General features: G+C 38.0%; 1 protein-coding gene across 2 annotated transcripts in view; it reads right to left on the reverse strand.

The window, feature by feature from the left end:
* The window catches only part of LOC131777818 (proteasome adapter and scaffold protein ECM29), a 39,904-nt gene that overhangs the window by 18,271 nt on the left and 6,487 nt on the right, over positions 1-15,146 (reverse strand). For both annotated transcript variants that reach the window (XM_059094168.2, XM_059094170.2), the window contains 18 exons: positions 14,848-14,945; positions 14,627-14,668; positions 13,805-13,892; positions 12,619-12,738; positions 11,901-12,065; positions 11,685-11,734; positions 11,116-11,182; positions 9,854-9,976; positions 6,844-6,947; positions 5,755-5,893; positions 5,460-5,540; positions 4,457-4,586; positions 4,092-4,157; positions 3,249-3,352; positions 2,614-2,745; positions 1,964-2,153; positions 1,205-1,321; positions 365-462 (listed from right to left, as the gene is read on the reverse strand). In XM_059094168.2, coding sequence (XP_058950151.2) covers positions 365-462; positions 1,205-1,321; positions 1,964-2,153; positions 2,614-2,745; positions 3,249-3,352; positions 4,092-4,157; positions 4,457-4,586; positions 5,460-5,540; positions 5,755-5,893; positions 6,844-6,947; positions 9,854-9,976; positions 11,116-11,182; positions 11,685-11,734; positions 11,901-12,065; positions 12,619-12,738; positions 13,805-13,892; positions 14,627-14,668; positions 14,848-14,945 — 1,914 coding nt within the window. The remainder of the gene's footprint in view (positions 1-364; positions 463-1,204; positions 1,322-1,963; positions 2,154-2,613; positions 2,746-3,248; positions 3,353-4,091; positions 4,158-4,456; positions 4,587-5,459; positions 5,541-5,754; positions 5,894-6,843; positions 6,948-9,853; positions 9,977-11,115; positions 11,183-11,684; positions 11,735-11,900; positions 12,066-12,618; positions 12,739-13,804; positions 13,893-14,626; positions 14,669-14,847; positions 14,946-15,146) is intronic.

Raw genomic sequence — 15,146 nt, forward strand, 5'->3', positions numbered from 1 at the left:
GCAACTGACCAGAGGATGAAATAATCTGGCAAAAAAACAAAACAAAAACAAACAAACAGAACAACAACAAAAAGCTCCAGATATTGATGGGATAATTTGATGAGTTGATCAATGAATGGCTTGCTCACCACAGACTCGCTGTGACTCAGTGGTAGAGCATCGGAGCGCGGAAACCGAAAGTCTGAGGTTCGATTCCTCGTGGGAACTCTGAATTGTTTCTTTGTCCCACGCTCGTGATAAGACGAAAAAACGTATTTTGTTTTTTTAGTGAGCTCAAAACTCACCATCTTTCTTATTCTATTTCAATCAATCAATGTTATGAATATTGTTCCCAGAAAGATCAACACGTTATTGACTGAAGTACCTTATTCTCCTTTGAGTTCTCTAAAGTGTCAAGCAGTTTTTCAACGACTGTCAACTTGCTAACATGATCTTCAGTGGCTGCTGGTCCAGTGGCTACATCTAAATATTAAACACAAGCAAAGTTCTCAGAGAATTCCATTATCAAGAAGTATTCAGACATATTTTTAAGGTAACTGCACTAACTTATTAACTACGACGGAAATAATTCAAGCCTTGAGAAAGATGTGAAACGTCTGACCCCAAACATGGTGTCGTGTCACATCGAAAGCAGAATCTCATCATAGGAATTGATAGGAATGATGTGCATGACTGTTGAATATAAATATCACAAATTCTTGTGAGTTGCGATCTTATAGTCGGTGTTGTGAGAAACTTTACAAATGAGACAAAGAAGAATCGAGTCCCCCGCCGGGTAATTTGATTGTGAGAAAGGATACTTTTCTATCTCTACCAAAGACTAAGACTACAATGAGTGGCAAATGAAGTTGGCACGCTTCCCATAGGTCGTTGGTCGACAACGCGCCATTCAACATAATGAATAAGATCTTGTTATTCTTCTCTTGTAAATTACTTGAAAAACCCTCTTTTTCCCGGACAATGTAAAAAAAAAAAAAAGCATTTTGCTAACAGGAAATGAGTCACCATTATGTACTGCAATGGAGAAGACAAATGGAAGTTAAAGGAAAAAATTAAAAAGTATTACAACATGCCAGGACGCCCAGTTTCTCCACTCATTGTAGCAGCTCATGTGTTACAAGCGTTCTGTGCGCCGCTAGGATCAGCAGCGTTAAAAGCTTCAAGAAAAAGGAAAAAGAAAAAGAACGATAATAAATCTCCTAACCTTGCTCCATCTTTTCGAGTCCAGCGGGAAGAGGAAGCGGTCCGTTTCGACCGATCTCGCCAATAGCATGACAAGCAGAACAGCTTATCAATGCATTTCTGCTGTTCAAGAGTTTCACTGCCAAAATAACATAACAATATTCTAATTCAACATCAAGGTAACAGAAAAGAAAAAAAAAAGTTCTTAATACGCGATAGAAACCACCACTTTAAAAGAAACTTTAAAATATTCGTTCCTTAAGATAGAAAAGCCGAAAAAAAAAGGCATTGCTGCCCAAAAAATGAGCATGGTCGGCTATGAATTGAGAAGAAACCACCACGTAGCTCCTCAAAACGAAGTTCACTTTTTTTAGTGGGGTATCTGGAAAAGCTAAAGTATCATGAATAACCTTACTTATCGAAGGTAAACGGTTTACATTCCTAGACTGATAAACCCGTATTGATGTGAAGAGGAAGGACACTTAAGGTATAGTCCTCGAAAGACTTACGGGAAGATCAAACCGCCTTTTTGCAGGCAACTTTTGCTTGGAATTCCTCGCATACTTATCTGAAATTCCCGTTTTTGAACGAGGAAAAGTATAACTAGAAAATACTTTTCAAGCACCAATTTTTCTAATACAGTCACAGTTCGCAGGAGAAATTGTTAAGGAGATTGCAAAAAGTTTAATTAAAGGATATTCTTCCATGGACATTTTCGTTTGTCGTCAAAAACCTCTCACGTAACACTGTAGCATAAATACGGAATAAAACTGTATCAAACCTAGTTTTTCCACGCTGCTTGTCACAAGCTCCTCTTTCGTGGCTACAGATGCAACATTCCCGGAGTCGTCCACCTCCATATCTTCTAACACCAGGTTTTGTTTGCCTGCAGATTTTAATGCCTCCTGGTAAAGATGCCTGGCTATGACGAAGCCCAATGTGCTCGCTGATCCAAGCTGCATCTCAAACAACTAAAAGCATCGCGTAAAGTATTAAGATTAGTTTAGCAAAAAAGGGAAAAAGAAAGATGGGATTTTTAAGAAGAGGAGTGACTGCGCGGCGAAAAATCACCGAACTTAATGGATGACGCTTACGATAACGGAAAAATATTCAACTTCATGAAAACGCTGAAAATAGTTGTTTTTAACTTAATTTTTTCCCCAAGGTTTCATGATTATGGAAAAGTGGGCCAAATCAGCGATCATTTAACACGAGTGTCTAAGTTTTAATTAAATTATAAACATTGTAAATATTTTCCACTCCCTTGTTACCCTAAATCTTATAAAATCCTGTGGACAAAATGCAAATAATTGACTGAACTTCCGATCAAACTATGTTTGGGAGACGTCCAGGAGATAATCTTTTTAAGTGTTTTACCATTTCAGTGACAAATTCATGTCGTTCTCTGAATTAACCTTGTGTTTCACCAACCTCGTTATCAAGCGCTGCAGAGAGTTCCTTAATCACATTCGTGAAAGATTCTTCCCCCATTGTACAGGTAACAACTGCCAATAACTGGCCGGCATATTGACGAGCATCCTCTCTACTTGAAAATGTAAAACTCTACAAAACAAAACAAAAGTAAAAAGATTAAAGATAAAGGTACCGGTGTTAGTACTGATAACAACGAATACTGTGACTCTAGAGTTTCTTTTAAATACTTACACTGCGTACAGGCCCCATGTTTATCAACGTTAAGTTGTGAGTGAAATGTGAATTGTTATCAATCGCCAATAGTATCTGGAAAACTAGGCATTTCCTAACAAGTAATAGTGGCAGAGCATAACCAGAGACTACTACAAACGACCCCATTATAGCACATGATAACACATAATGACACTCTCTTGAGAGTATGTTGAGCGTAAATCAGACCATTTTGGACGAAACCAAACTTACTTTTATCCATAAAGGGGGTAACTTGCTAAAGAAACGGTGGTGCTGCGTCGGTGGAGGGGTGTAACAAGATAATTTGGATTTATCAACTGAGGTGATAATATAAGATGGCCACCGTATAGAGTTTCAAGCTGACATTTTGGGCGCCAGCCCTTCGTCTAACGGAGGGTTACCTTTATCCAGTCGAGTTTCCCATGAAACATCCTTGCCAATTTATTCGGAACAACAGACACAACCTGAAGAAGACAGCACAGAGCCACAGCGTGAAGATCAGATCCTAAAAGTTATAAATAAATAAAAAAAGCAAAAAGTAAAAGAAATGATATCAAAATACAATAAATTGATTCACAGTAAGATTAACCCTTTACACCCAAACATCAGAAGGCATATTCTACATACTGTTCATTCTCTGGACATTTCTTAAGGTGCTAACATGGAGAATCTGTTTAACAATCAAGAGCTTCTTTAGTTGGGGATCATTTCCGTTATTGAGTGACTCAGACCTTAGTGTGTGATTCAAGGTTGATATTGTAAGGAGAAATTAGATGCTAGTCACTCTTAGGAGTCAAAGGGTTGCAACAGTTTGGTTAACAGTAGTATTAATCAATCTGTGCTGAAACCGCGCAGAACTAAGCAATTTGATTTTGATGAAGATAGGTTCGGAAAGTTAGATAACTCTTCAGAATCCTACAGCGGGGTGAGTGTTGTACTTTTATTTATTCTTTTTTATGGCAACACCACCGTATTTTCTATACATTTCCCAAGGTATTGACAAGGAGAATTTGTTTAACAATTCAGAGCTTCTTGAGTGGGTGGTCATTTCCTGTATTCTTATAACCTTAACGTTTGAATCAGTAGTGAAAAAATTAAAAAAAATTAGATGGTAGTCACTCTGAGGGGTTAAGAGGTTTTTACCCTTTACCTTAATGTGTGATTCAGGGGTGATATTGTAAGGAGAAATTAGACGCTGGTCACTCTTAGGGGCTAAAGGGTTAAGAGAAGATGACTAAACATACCTCCTATGGACTGGAGGGCTTGTTTGACAAGTTCAATGTACTTTCCCACGGCACTTGACTGGAAGTCTACAATCAGAGTCAAGAAATTGCATAATTAACAACACTTCAAGCCCAGTGCAGTACAGAAGTGGAGAAGTCTAACAGTGCATTTCCATTGAGTTTCACGAAATCGGAACCAAACTAACCACAGTAGCCGTGTAGAAATAACAAAAATAACACATGGAATTATGGAGAACCCCGCGTAAAACTGCCTGAGGCACGGAACAAGGTGAATGACCATGTGGCGAATTGTTTTTAGTTACGCATCTGATTAGTTGACAGGTTGAGGTTAGTTTTCTAGACCAATCACAGAACGAAGTGTATACCTTCAACTATAACATCTGCTAAGAGTTTCTCCACATATTGAGCAACAGATGGAAGAATGCAGTTTTTGATCCGGTCCTCTTCTGTTACACCAGCAGCATATTCCAGACATTTTTGCAAATATAGTAACACCTGAAGAAAAATGCCACAACATAAAACTCTACACTAATGGCATATTTCATCAGTTACCTTCTGTTAACTCTAAAAGTGATTAGGAAGTTACTTCTACCCATAATATCCCAACATTATCCAACAAGCAGGATAATCTTCTACTTATCAGGTAAAAGTTGTTATCTTGATCTAACACCACATTATCGTAACTAATTTACAAAGAAATATGAAACACCAAGTGGGGAGAATTGACAATCAGATCTTGCGAGTTAAAGGGTTAAAACTACTACACTACTGATTGTAAATAGCCAGGTACACTGTGAAGTGTTACTGGGCAAACCATTTATTTTACAATATTTCTGTCCTACTAGTCGTGCATGGGTAATGGCAAACTGGAAGGGAAACTAGTAGTTTTTCTGTGACGAAATGCTGGTGTAACCTGCCATGAACTAAAATCACGTTCAAGGGGAGTGGGAATATTTCATGAGACTATATGCTTCGGAATCAGTAACGTATCTGGAGCATTACATATGGTGTCTCCAGGGTCGCTTGCAGGACTGTACTGTAGTAAAGGAATCTACGCAAGTGTCTTCCTGACACCTGGACCCTTGGCCACACCCTTTGTCTCTTTGAAGTTAAGATATGCTCAAGGACACGAACGGCGAGCGGAAGACAAATGAAACGGTTTTAATTTTTTTGCACTGAAAACATCGAATCAGCTGGAGTGTGTTTATTTCAACATTTTAAACCAAAGGCTAAAAGCGAAATATTTGTGCCTTGCCCCCGAGGAAAGAACCCTGACCTTCTGGCTGTCGTCTAAGTATCAAAAACATCATCATTTTAATGTCTGAGATCTCAATTGTTTTTCTCATATGCACGTTAAGTTAAGAGTACCTGTGAAAAAACTGGTGGAGCAAACGGCAACGCAGTTGTTCCTGCTGTGTAGCAATTCTTGCTTCTCAATCTTTCGAGACTCTGCAATAGGATAAGTATATGCTGGCATTACAAAATGAGCACTTAAGTGGCCGTCAGAGTTAGATATCGATGCATGCGTAAACCAATACGAGGCAATGCAAATTAAGACAAATTTTCTTGCATAAAAAGAAGAAACTCCTGAGCAAAAGCCTTTTCCTGCCACGTTGCATCAAAGGATTTGAATTTAACTGTCAGAAGCATCTACTGTATGTACCTTTTGAGCCACGAATGACACCATCTCTGCGAAGGAAGGAAGTTCACCTTCGGTCCCACCGCTGACTTCTTTCAATGTCTTATCAGCCACTCGTGCTCCTCTTAATCCCCTCCGTGCTTCTTCTTTAACATCATCTTTACTACGATAAAGGCATTTTTCAACACAACCATCAAACTTCTGCCCATGAGCGAAGTTTTCTCACAAGAGAAATAAACAACCATACCGGCAAGCTACGAAGCCACTATGCTTTAGAGTGTACAACGCTTTTGACAAAGCGCAAAAAAATATAGTAAAACAACAGGGAAACCCGTAATCAGATAAACTCTAAAAAATAAGTCTTCCTATTCCTACTTTTATTCCTTTTCAAGACTTTTACAAATATTTCAATTTAACGTTCGCGTATTCCAGTAGCACGACAGCGGTCGCTTCATGTTATCCTAGAAATCTTTTGCGGGATATTGGTGTGGAGACAGCGGTCAAACGTTTGCGCATGTGCAAACGTTGTGTTGGCGAGGTAGCGAAGTTTGTTTGCAAACCAAGTTGTCATCTTAGAACTATGTCCACAAGCTAGTAAGTCATGGTGCTGTGTAAAACAATACAACTTTTTTGATAAAGCTCCAAAAAAAAAAAAAGGCAAAGAAACAGGATAACCGTAATTAAGTACGGGAAAAGTCTTGAGTTTTTCCTCTCCCTACTTACACTTCCTTTTCCAGATTTCTATGAACGTTTTATTTTTTCGCATACTTTGCGTGACGATGGTTGATTCTAATGTTTTCTTTGAAAATTTTGCGCGGAAAATTGATACCCGGCCGGCCAAAAATGATCCCCTTGCACACGCCCTAAGTTTGACCGCTGTGTTTTGGCGTGCGGCCGGGGAAGATTTACTCACTTGCCCATACCCGACGTTTGACAGCTGTGTTCATATTTAACAAACAGAGAGAAACACCCTTTAAATTAAGTGTTTTAATCAAGTTCAGAGTTCAAAAACTAAGCTATCGATCAGGAATCCCCCACGCTAACTACCAAGCCATCACCGTCTGTTAAGGAAAAAATATGGCAATAAAAACTTAGCTCGAGAAAGCGACTTACACATCAGCCACAGCCAACATACACACATAACGGGACGAGACATGTGTCCTTGGGAACACGGCATTGGCAAACTGTACAGCGACAAGTCTTGCCTGGTGTGTCTCCTTCGCAAAAGAATTGGATATAAACAAATACTGTTAATGTACCTTTCAGATTAAAAATACATGTAATGTTAAAGAAAACAAGCAATTTTTCTCGGTCCCAAACTGGTGACAAGACGAAAAAAATCTTTCTCTATCTCATCACCGAGCTCAAAATTTACCATTTTTTCTTATGCTGTTTATGCATAGAACGCTTTCGACATTGGTGATCCTATCCTGTGTGTATGATCCTATTATATGCAGGTTATGTGTTAGATATGAACCTCGCAATGGCCTGAATTAGAGTATCTAAGGCTCACTGGTAGAGCATCACAGCGCGGAATCCGCAAGTTTGAGGTTCAGTTCCTCATGGAGACTAAATAGTTTTTCTCTGTCCCACGCCCGTGAGAAGACGGCCAAAAAAAAAAAACCTTTTTGTTATACATGAAGTACCTCATTGATCATATACGCTCAAAGAAGTTCATTAAAAGGTTGTCTTCGGCCGATTTAACAGTTTTGTTCGTTTTGATAACAACAAACAGAACAAACAAGAACAAACAAAAACAAACAAACAAACAAACAAGAACAAACAAAAACAAACAAACAAACAAAACAAGTCGTGTAGTCTAACATTATTTATCGTGATATAAGACCACTGAAACCTTTCCCTAAATAGCCTTGCCGAATGAATTTCTCTTTAAACATAACAGATAATGGAAAAATAAATTTTCCTTGTCTAAGATTTCATTTCTAGCGATAAACACTGAATTATCCACTAAATGCTTTATCTTTTTCTTCGTTTTGATAAGAAAAAACGAACAAACAAACCAAACAAAAAAACCAAACAAACAGACAAAACAAGTCGTGTAGTCTAACATTACTTATCGTAGTCTCTGACCACTGCAAACTTTCCTTAAATGTCCTTGCCTAACGGTTAACTCTTTCAATAACATCACAGATTTGGAAAAATAAATTTCCCAAACCTGGGATGTCATTTGAAGCGATAAACATTGAAAAATCCACTGGAAGTTGTATCTAAAGACTTCGATAGATAATACAGCCCTACATAATACCAGCAAATAAGTTCTCTTTTCGTAAATCGCAGCATGCCCTAAAAAAATGGGCATTACTTTTTAAAGTTAAATGTATACTTTCAAAATTTGTCAATGAAAGCATTGTCTCTATGTAACAATGTAACACCACTTTATTTCAATCCAAAACAGCGAAAATTAGGATAAAAGTCAAAATAACAACAACTGTGGGAACCTAGATCCCAGAAGACTGTCGCATGATCAACTCGCCGTTTTATTTCGCTCCTGGAAAAGCATGGCTACTGCAACTGGATCTCAATCAATTACCCCAATAACAATGGAGAAAGGTACTTCTCAAGCCGAGCTAAAGATCTAATGGAAAGCATTTTTGTCCATTCCACAGCGATACGTTTGCTTCGCTCGGCTCTAAGTGTTTAAGCTGATGTTGAGCATGATCCTCAGCAAACTGGAGCGCTCAAGGCTCCTTCTAAACAACCCGAGGCTTAGACAATAGAAGCTGGGGCGCCTGGGGCCCATATAGCAGCTAAGACAATGGTTGATACAATGTCCAACACAAGTGGGGAGCTTAATCCAAGTCAACCTAAACAACCTCGTTTGAACGAAAGATTGATGAAAAACAAGAGGATGATTCCCCATCGTCCTCCTCACGTTGGCGGGCGAATGAGCAGTTGACTAATTTTCTCGATACTTCCCGGAACCCTCAAAATCGTTTGAGAGAAAAACAATCTGCAGCATATTTCCCAGACCCGACGTTGATGCGGCTTATACACCCATGCTAGAAATCAATTCTAACCCCATGGACCAGTATCGAGTTTCTGGGGTTTTCTGTGGGATCAATGAATTTAACTCTTTCCCTCCCTCGACACAAATTCAAAAAGGTCAGAAAGGAATGGAATCAACTGCTGATCAATCCCACCCCAACAATCAAGGGACTTTTCAAACTCCTAGGACACCTCACTTCCTCCATCCAGGCTGTTTTCCCAGCAAAGGAGAAACTTGTAAGGTAGAGAGACAGGGTAATTTGGCATTATCAACTGAGTTGATAACGTAAATTGGCCACCGTAAGGTGTTGTCCAGCTGACATTTCGAGCGTTAGCCCCTCGTCAGAGCGAAGGTGCAGAGACAAACTGAAAGCCTTACATGGAAAAGTTATGACCACGGGGGAACCCCAACTAAGTTATTGAAACCGATGCCTCCTGCAAAGGATGGGGGAGTATATGTATAGGAGTATATGTATAGGAGTCTCCACACGGGGACAATGATCATTCCACGAACAACTGTGTAGAAAATTGTTGCTCTTGACCTCAATTTCGATGTTTTGTCCCCGAAGGAGAAGTCATTGAACTGTCAGAATTGATAACGAAATCTCAGTTTCAATGTGGCACTAACACCTCTTTTCATGCTAGTTTTCCAAGCAATTCTAAGCTTCTATTACAAATGCAGCCTCCTCAACAGCTATGAATGCAGTGCATTACAACTGGCAAGCTTGTCATGCGACAGCCAGGACTTCTGGGCCCAGGTCCCTATATCTGTTGTTATTTTGACTTTTCTTTTAATTTTTGCTGTTTTGGAATGAAATAAAGTGGAGGAACATTCTTTATCTCGCCTCCTTTATTTTCGTATAATCCAAATCAAACCCCAGAACCACAAAGCAGCCCTTGAATAATCTGTAATTTTATCTTCTAACATTTTAAACCTAAGTAAAATTAATGGACAAGCACTATGCTGTCGTTCACATAAAATTGCAACCCTTGTGCCTTTGATACCAATGACTGTGCAAAGAATTGAAAGAATTCGCCTTGAGAAAAGTACAACGTCATGTAGATACTCCCTGGTATATGTAAATGTTCAAGTACAAGTGAAATTTGTAAAAATTACCTGCTCTACATAGCTGAGTATAAGACTTTCTATCAAAGCCAGGATAGTGGCATCTGCTTTCTTATATGATGGTGCCATCATAGATAATGCTTCCTGAACTGCTAGACGACTGTCAGATTCTTCCTAAAACACAACAATATGTATGTATATTATTTTAGATGTTTAGTGTGGCCTAATCCTTTCACATTCAAGGGTGACCAGCAGCTAATTTCTCCTTACTGCTGCATCATGATAATGCAAGAAATGCTCACCAACTAAAGGAGCAATTAACTGTTAAATTCTCCTTGTCAGTGACATAGGAAATGTAAAGAGAACAGTATGGAGAATATGCATACTGATGTTAGGTTGTAAAGGTTAGGTGACCCATGAACAATGTTAAACTTTCCACATAACATTGATGACATGTTTGTCATAATACATGAACCAAAAGATATCACAATAATCCTAACAGGAAGATAAAACAAAAAGGTTCACCTTACAACCAAAAAAACACTAGCAAGTTTTTCTAGATGGGGTTGTAGTCTAATGCAAGTTCCCCTCCCCAAGCATGCAATTTCTAAGGTTCTTTCATAGTTTATTCAACTCATTCATGCCCCTTTTCAAAGAGAGATGGCTGGGCAAGTTTTTTCAAATGCTAAATAAACCAGTATTTTTTTACCCAAACTGTCTCCTTCAGGAATGCAGAACTAAGCATTCACAACAATGTAGCACATCTTCCACCAAACCCACACACTTCTTTATTTCACATTTTAATTTGTTTTATTTGCAATTATACATAATATTACTACAATTTACAACAACTGATAGAGAAAACAAAAACAAAAAGATTAACCCTTAACACCCTAACATCAGTATGCATATTCTCCATACTGTTCTCCATAAATTTCTTAAGGTTCTGAAAAGGAGAATTTGTTTCACAGTCAAGAGTTCTTGGTTGTTGATCATTTCCCTTATTCTCATGACTTAATGTTTGATTCAGGGGTGATATTGTAAGGAGAAATTAGATGCCAGTCACTCTCAGGATTAAAGGGTTAATGACAAGGAAATCCAATAACAACCATCAAGGGTGAGGTAAGCTTAAGTTCCTTATATAGATAACAGATATAATCCATAGTTGATTGTAGAATTAGTAGTTATTGATAATAGTTGTTATAAGTTTTTTTTCCTAGAGGATGTAACATGAAGAGTCAGTGATCTTAGTAATCCCATAAATTCACAGAAGATTTCACCTGCATAATGTTACTAGGTTACAGCAAACCAACCTGACAAAGGGCTTGGAACAGCCTTTGAATTAGTGCCACATCTTTGCAAAACAGTTGAGGAAGGCGCCTGAGATTATGATAACAAAGTTTCATGTAGCTATGAGCAACAGAATACATGTTTACCCTTCAAGCACCACTTCTATTGTACCAAATGTCTCAAAGTAATGCATCAATCAACATCCCCCCTCCCCTGTGCCCCCTGGCATTTAATCTTGAGATTGGTATGTTCAAATTCCCATCCTCGTATGGAAAAAATTGTGTTCAAATGCCCCATCCAACTTTTTTGTAAAAAGGCAAATTTTGTACACATTGACCAAGCTTACGGACCTTCTTCTTCCAAGCCATTTCCTCACAAAAGTAAACTGTTTACCTAAAGCATCTCCATATTTAAAAACATAACACCTGTATTTTGCTGGAAAGACTTGACATTCTGGGTTCAAATTCTCTACCCCAGCCAGGCAAGGCTCAAATTCCCCCCACCCCCACTTGAAATTGATCAGTGGATAATTCCAATTTTGATCAAAATAATTAAGATAAGTACAAACTACTGTAAATAATATCACACTTACTTTGCTAGCTTTCCAATAGCAGTATATGCCAATCGTTTCAGATTTGGATCCTGCAAAATGAGTGACTATTATTCCTTTTCAAACACAATTCTGTTTTTATATCTGTTTTTGTGTTTGTTTGTTTGATTTTTTTTCACCTTAAAATGTAAATGAAATCCACATAGATCAAGGAGAAATCTGACTGAATTTACAAGCTTGCTTGATTCTTATACAAACCTGTTTATCTTCATTGATCAATTTTGTCATTCCACCAAGAAGAACAGGTCCCATCATGTTCATAACTTTCTCAGAACTCCACAAACAGATGTGGTGGACAAATTGAACAGCATACACCCTCAGCTTGCTGTTGAGCTCCTTGCCAAAGAGACTGTCAAATATAATCTATCATGATGACCAAGGAAATGGTGAATTAGTTGGATGAATTGATTAAAACACAGAATTTCAGAGAAGTTTACAAAAGAATTGAAACAAATATTTGATGTTCAGCTTATCATCCAAAGATCTTCTTGTATCATTTAACTCAATACCCAGAACAGGTCTAAGATACTGTCACATGACATAGAACAATCTACCAATGTCTGTTCAGGTTTCTAAGTTATTTGGCATGCCTAATAACACATATCAAATGTCACTTTAGACCACTTATGTCATGTGAAATTTTCACCTGAATGCCAAGTATCCTATCATTTTGTACCCAACACCATTTTGTACCCAGTCAATTTGTGCTCAAACTCAGACAATTCATACCCAGTTTCTGTCCATATCAAACTTATTGGTTTTTTGTATGGGGACAAAAAACCTTATTTGTATAAATACCAAACAACTAATAAAATTGACTGGGCATGAATGGTCCCAGCTGGGCATGAATCAACTGAGTACCAAAGGAGTGGTAACCAAATGCCATGGCTGATGTAAAATAAGTCAAGATATGTACCTGTAGACAGGCTGGAAATTGATCAGCAGCCCTTCTGGACCTCAGAAGGTAAGGATAAATCCTTTGCTTCAGTCTAATACCTGCTGGTGATCTCTTCTGATCTGGCGGGATTTGGGCTGCCTGTAGAGCAAAAAGGCAAACAGGTAGTTAAGGAAAGGGATACCTCAAGTAATCTCACCTTGATCTCAGCGACCTCCACATCACAAGCAAAGTTCATTTAAGGACAAAAGTGCTCTGGAAATCATGTATTACCAGCAGTTGATTAGAACAATGTAAAATGAAAAGGCACAGAAGTTATTCAAGATTCAAAACAGCTATCAGATCTTTTGGAAATTGTCTTCAAAATAAATCTGAGAGTGGATGCAAATTGTTGGGGTTTAATATTGCTGAGGCTAACTATTGAGACCCCAGAAGACTAGGCTTGTGATTTTTGTCACTACTCCCTCAAGTCTGATGTTTTCATATCATGAGTTTATGCCATGCTTTCCAGTTACATGTATATTGGAAAAAAAAAACCTTTAGGCAGATTGGATCTCAGCAAACTTGCAGTTCACTGAGAGATGAACCACCATTGAGAATCTTACCAACATGGTCACAAACTTCAGCTCAATATAATAACCATTATACATGTAAACCTTGTAAATTAAAATTAATGAAAAAAAGAGAGAAGTTGAAGAGGCAACTCTTGATGACAAGTATATTCTGTTCCCCAACATTTTGAGTTACAATCTGGAAAAATATTCTGTGCCACCACGTTCAGAAATCAGTTACTAATGCGGAACTGTAATCAAGTTAAAAGTGACTGTGTTTGCAGCCAAATTTCAAGGACCTTAGAAGACAATTTCACAAGGTTACGTTTTGGTTGGAAGCTGAGAAAAGTGGAAGTGGTAAATTGGTGTTTACTTTCAAATCAAAGAGACAAATAAGGTGGTTTCTGGGAACTACTCCCCTTTAAAGTAAGTGGCCACAACACCTTTCAACCTTGGAGAAAAACATTTCAAATCTCAACAAGAAGAGGATTGTCATGAAAATGACTTGCACTGGCACTTAAGGAATTAAACAGCATCAAGCCAACTAAAACTGATGTTAAAATATACTGTGCTTGTGGATTGCTATGTGGGCCAGTTTAATTAACTTTTCTTAGAAATCGGAGTTTATTTTTATACAGCTCTACCCAAAGGAATACCTGGTTTGTAGCTCCAGCAACAGGTGTAGTTCCTTGAAAGATACCAAGCATCTTATTTACAACCATTGGATTCTCAAAGTCTGTTGAGCTGCAAAATAGTTCCCAAATAGCAAAGACAGTTATAATACGTTATTCACCAGCCTCAAGGTTCATATTGGGAAAAACTGTGCTAAGGTCTTGGATACTGCCTGAGGTCATACGCCAAGGGTCCCACTCAAAACAAAGGACACAGTTTTCCCATTATTGACCAAAATTTAGGCAGGTGAATAACATTTTTTTCCTAGAACAGAATGAAATGAGTGAAAAGAGAACCAAAGTAATTTAGAGCTGTAATTATGGCAAGATCCTCCAAAAACAGGACAAGTTTTTTAGCAAGTAGGTAGTATAGAAAACCAACTGAAGGTAATGCAAACTAAAAGTAAGAGACTTCACTGAAACATTATTTCATTTGAGTCAAAAATGATAAAATAATGTGATTTGAAAGGCTTTCAAGCGAACTTTGAAACTTGAGGTATGTTTTCCTCTTCAGGATAATAAAATGCCCTTGTGCATTGATAGTTTTTGTACTCTGAATCCATAACTGTGAGTCACATGTTACAATATTTACATCATTACACGTATTTGGTGAAACAATTGAAAAGTGCCAATTGCCAAGATTAGTGCAGTCTGTATCTGGGGTTCGGATGGAAAAATCAAGACCGCTGAAGCCCACAGAATTAGCCACTCAGATTTGAGGAGTTAGGACTACCAGACTGCTCAGATGCTAGAGAAAAAATTAACAGAATTACTTATAGTTTAAGATTTAGGAAGAGAAGTGCTCACCTTGATATTCTCTTTAGTTCATGATCCCCAACATCCAGAACACTAAAATCAAATTTACAGAAAAATATCATTGAAATCTGACATCAATCAAAGAAAACTAGCTTTCACTGTTTTTTCGAAGAACTGGGTAGTTTTCAATAACTACATCACAGAAAAAATCCATGTACAAAGGTTAGAGAGGAGCTTACTGCCAATGAAACAGATTGACATGCATACCATACCTGTGTCTTGTGTCTCCCGTAGCAACCAGAAAATGACAAATGATGTCACTGGGTTCAAACAAATCCTGTGCTAAGAATTTCAGAATTCCAAGTTTAATCTAAAAAAAAATTAAAAAAAGAGTGAAACCAAGGTGTCAGTGAACCAGCTTTCTGTATGTACTAGGATGTCCCTTCATTGGGAGGTTCACATGTGAGCTAAAGGAAACTCTGACTTAACTACAGTACCACTCAGATATATGTTAACTGTGCTGATGAATTTCATTTGCTCAGATGCAGGATAGTCAGACATGCATATACAA

The sequence above is a fragment of the Pocillopora verrucosa genome, chromosome 12 (genome assembly GCF_036669915.1).
Source record: "Pocillopora verrucosa isolate sample1 chromosome 12, ASM3666991v2, whole genome shotgun sequence".
Lineage (NCBI taxonomy): Eukaryota > Metazoa > Cnidaria > Anthozoa > Scleractinia > Pocilloporidae > Pocillopora > Pocillopora verrucosa.